General features: G+C 43.1%; 1 protein-coding gene across 1 annotated transcript in view; it reads right to left on the bottom strand.

Moving 5' to 3' along the window:
• SCP2 (sterol carrier protein 2) overlaps nt 1–4,550 on the bottom strand; it is a 65,271-nt gene that overhangs the window by 19,269 nt on the left and 41,452 nt on the right. Inside the window, exon 5 of the mRNA XM_012807198.2 lies at nt 721–823. Within this exon, the coding sequence (XP_012662652.1) occupies nt 721–823 (103 nt within the window). The remainder of the gene's footprint in view (nt 1–720; nt 824–4,550) is intronic.

The following is a 4,550-nucleotide window of genomic DNA, read 5'->3' as shown; positions in this document are numbered from 1 at the left end:
GCCGAGCCTAGATTTTTATTTTTTATATGTTACTCCATCTTGAAAAATAGCCGGGTGTGTGTTGTGGTGAGCACCTATAGTCCCAGCTACTTGGGAGGCTGAGACAAGGAGAATCGCCTGAGCCCAAGAGTTGGAGGTTGCTGTGAGCAATGACACCACGGCACTCTACCAAGACCAACAAAGTGAGACTGTCTCAAAAAAAAAATTTTCTTTTTTAAAAACAGTTGATATTATGTACATTATCATTATTATTATTAAAGGCTTATTTTAAATATTATTCTTTGAAATGATTCTAAGATACTTTTAATTTAGAAGGAAATTATACCAAAATAAATTAGAACCCTTTTACATATGAACTCTGTCTACAACTGAATATCCCTTTAACAAAGAGGACTCGGAAAAGAGCGACAATTTTAACAGTATTTATATTATAGCTCTTGAAAGCTGAAGATTTATACAGTTGTGAAATTCTTACTAGAATTACAAGGAAATTTGTTGTTGTTGTTGTTGTTGTTGCAGGTTTTGGCCGGGGCTGGGTTTGAACCCTCTACCTCCAGCATATGGGGCCACCACCCTACAAGGAAGGTTTAATAAACACTCAGGAATCTAAATACACTTAATATTTGACATGATACAAATGTTCAACTTGAACACCTGTGGCTACACCGGACACCTATGTCTGCTTCCTCTAGCCCCAGGAATATTTTAGATTAATCTTACCTCTTCAAGCTTCTTCTCAATCTCCTTAAAGACAACATTTGCTTTAAATCCATCACCTGGAGAGCTGGTTGGAGCAGCCTCGATTTGATGAGTTCGAAAAGAACTGGAGAATAAATCAGTTTCAATTCATGCAGTCACATAGGTACCAGGTTTTTCAACATTTATACAATAGTTAGTGATTTCCAAAAACCCTAAGAATAAAGATGCTGTGACTCTTATCCAAAGGAAATCATTAGTAAGTAAATAAAACAATTAAGTTTTTCTTCCTATTTTCTCAACTAATCATGAGCTCATTAGGCACGAGGGATCATTTTTCAAAATACTGTACACCAGGGTTCCTCAAACTTTTTAAACAGGAGGCCAGTTCAGTGTCCCTTAGACCATTGGAGGGCCGGACTGCAGGCCCCAGGACGAGCCGGCTGCTAAGCAGGACAGGCAGCGGGCGGCAAAAACACCCAGTGGGCCAGATAAATGTCCTCAGCGGGCTGCATCCGTGGCCCGCGGGCCATAGTTGGAGGACGCCTGCTATACACCAAAGATGCTACCCTAATGAACAATGTGCTAGCTAGGGGAAGAGACAACTAGCAAGTGAAAAGAATAAAGAAAAAATATCTTTACTATGAAGAAAATAAGGCAGGCTCAGAGGATAAAGAGTACAGTATATTTATGTGTAGGGTGTGCTGTTTTCTAGAGCACGATCAAGAAAGGTCTTCCTGAGGAGGTGATATTTAAATGAGGTCTTAAAATAGTGAATGACCCAGTCCCACAAAGATTTAGGCAGGGAAGCCAGTTCTAGCCTGAGAGAATTCTGTAAAGAACTAGAAGACCATGCCTGGTGGGTGGCTCCTTCCTAGCACTCTGGGAGGCCATGTAGGGTGGATTGCCTGAGCTGAGAAGTTTGAGACCAGCCTGGGCAAAAGTGAGCTATGTCTCAACCCCAGTCTCTACTAAAAATAGAAAAACTAGCAAGGTGTTGTGGCAGGCACCTGTAGTCCCAGCTACTTGGGAGGCTGAGGCAAGAGGATTGCTTGAGCCTAGGAGCTTGAGGTTGCTGTGAGCTATGATGCTACAGCATTCTGCCCTGAGGCAACAGAGTCTGTCCCAAAAAAAAAAAAAAAAAAAAAAAAAACAGAAAGAAACAGAGGGTGGAGAAAGTGAAGGGCTTTATAAATCAGTCAGGCAATTCAGTTTTAAGTATAATAGAAACGATAGGTTATAAGCTAGAGTGGAACAATCCAATTCACATGTTTCTAAAAAACAATCTGGCTGCCAGCTGGAAGATGGACGGTAAGGGGGCAAGTGTGGCCCACAGCAGTCAATTAACAGGCTTCTGCAGACGTCCACGACAGAGATGACGGGAATTAAAACAGATTATAAGGCAATGGGAAATAAGCAGAGGTTGAACTTAAGATTTCTATTTTTCCTGCAACACAAGACATGAATTTAACAACCATCTGCCCATTGGCTGTTTCATATTTAGGAAAAAACCACAGACAAAAAAATAGCCTGATGTGGCAGAAGGAACCAGCCTTCCTAACCATGAAGTCCTGGGATGGAATGCCAACGGCCTCCTCCACTCGCTGGCAACATGATCCTGAGCAAGTTACTTCATCCCGTGCAGGGCAGGGATGTAGAAGTGGAGGGTACCAATGGCTTTGTGGAATCAAATGGAATCCTGTGTAGAAGGCAGCTGGCAGAGAACCTGGGCCATGGTGAAAACATAACAGCCATTAACTGTTAAGGCTCTAGAACGGTGGTTATCAACCTTCCTAATGCCGCGGCCCTTTAATACAGTTCCTGTGGGTCATGACCCACAGGTTAGAACCGCTGCTCTCAAGTTTCAAGTGTTAGGTATGAACCAAAAAGCATCTAGCATGTTAAAGAGTGACACGAAAGGAAACTGGAGAACAGAGATCTGATCATGCAAGCCAGCCAAAGTAGAGAACTTGGGATGCCACAGAAATAACATAGAAGTGAAATAGTTTGATTTGTGATTATTCTTACAGCAGCCTGCTGAATGAATGGGGGGCAGGGGAATGCCAAGAATAGGGGCCAGGGACTATTTAGGAAGCTGTAGTAATAGTCCAAATAGAAGTGAATGGCAGCTTGGACTAGGAGGCAGTTTGCCAGTGGAGATGGAGAGAAGGAAGTAGATTCAAAATGGAGTAAGAATCCACAGGTCTTGCTGCCGTGGGGGAGGGAGATCTAAGAGGGAAGTGGCGAGGATTATCCTGGTGTTTGGCTGGAGACACTGGGTGATGGTAGTGCCATTGACCAAGATAAGGAAGAATAAGTGGGAGTTGAGGGGATGTGAGACAAGAGCAGGAGCTTAGCAGAGAGGTCCAGGCAGAGATGCAGGACCATCAGCATAACGAAAGCATTTCAATCCATGGGAATGGACCAAAAGGCAATTACAGAGAAAGAACAGAGGACAGGGCAATGCCCTTTAAGAACTCCTAATTCAGAGGTCAGGAGAAGCCAAAGCAGCAGCCAGTGGTGCAAAGTGAAAAGCTGAAGAGCACAGCGTCACAGGAGCCAGGCGGGAGAGACGCCAGGAGGGAGGAGCAAACTACATCAAGCACTACCCAAAGGTCAAATACTCATCCGATCCAGCATGTGGAAAGAACAGAAGAGGTTTAAATGGTGGAGGGTGGAGGTCAGATTATAGCAAATTAAAAGAATGAACAGGAGAGGGAAATACAGACAGTTTGGCTCTTTGGAGGCACAGATTTAGGAGAACAGTGAAGTGTGGTGTCAAGGAAGGTTTGTGTTTTGGGAGGGACAGGATAAAAATGACCTCTTTATTTTGACTTCTCTCAAAGAAATGCAGAATTTCCTTCTGCATGTGAGCATAGGGAGTCCGCTAACATTTTTTTCCCTTTCCCACAATTTACTGTGCTAAAATATACATAACATAAAATTCACTACCCTAACATTTAAAACTTACAATTCGGTGGTATCAAATGCATTCATATTATGGGACTACCATACCACATCCATCTCTATAACTCTTTTCATCTTGCAAAGCCCAAACTCTACTCATTAAATGTTAACTTCCCATTCTCCCCTCCCCGACCCCTGGCTACCACCATCCTACTTTTCTACCATTATACTGCAATTTTGATTACTACAGATACCTCATAAGTGGAATTCCACAGTATTTGTCTTTTTGTGACTGGTTTATATCACTTGGCATAATGTCCTCCAGGTTCAGCCATGTTGCAGAACTCTAAGGAAGGTATGATTTTATTTTAAGATTAATCTATCAGAACATGTATGTCTGATAATGATAATGAACCAGGGGAAGGAGATGGAAGGAGAGACTTTGTGAGAAAGTGACAGAGGATGGGATCTAGTGGCCTATGACTTGAGGAAAAGAAAGAGGATCAGATGGGTACAACTCCAGTGGGTCTGTTATCTTGGGATGGAAGTTGAGAGAGTTTGGATTTCATAGGCTTTTATTTTCTCAAAAAAATACAAGGCAAAGTAATCAGCAGACAGCAAGCGTGAAAGGGTGGTGTGGAAATTAGTCCTGAGAAGCTGAAAAGCGAGCCTAATAAAGGAACCAATTAAGGATTAGGAGAAAGGACTGGAACGTGGGCTGCAGCGGTGCTGACTGCGAGCCCCTCTCAGAAGGCTCCCCAAGCCGCGAGCCCCTCTCAGAAGGCTCCCCAAGCTTTCCCCGCAGCTGCTCCGTGTGCCTGAAAACCTCCGTCTTAGCAAACTACCTCTCACCCTTCAACATTCTGCCCAGGAAATCCCTTTTCTCTGAAACCCTATTAAATATCAGCTTCACAAGAGCAGATACCACATCTTAAAAAAAAAAAAAA

The sequence above is a fragment of the Otolemur garnettii genome, unplaced genomic scaffold, assembly GCF_000181295.1.
Source record: "Otolemur garnettii isolate 467f Iridium unplaced genomic scaffold, OtoGar3 scaffold00066, whole genome shotgun sequence".
Taxonomy (NCBI): Eukaryota; Metazoa; Chordata; class Mammalia; order Primates; family Galagidae; genus Otolemur; species Otolemur garnettii.
This window is presented reverse-complemented; position numbering and strand designations above follow the sequence as displayed.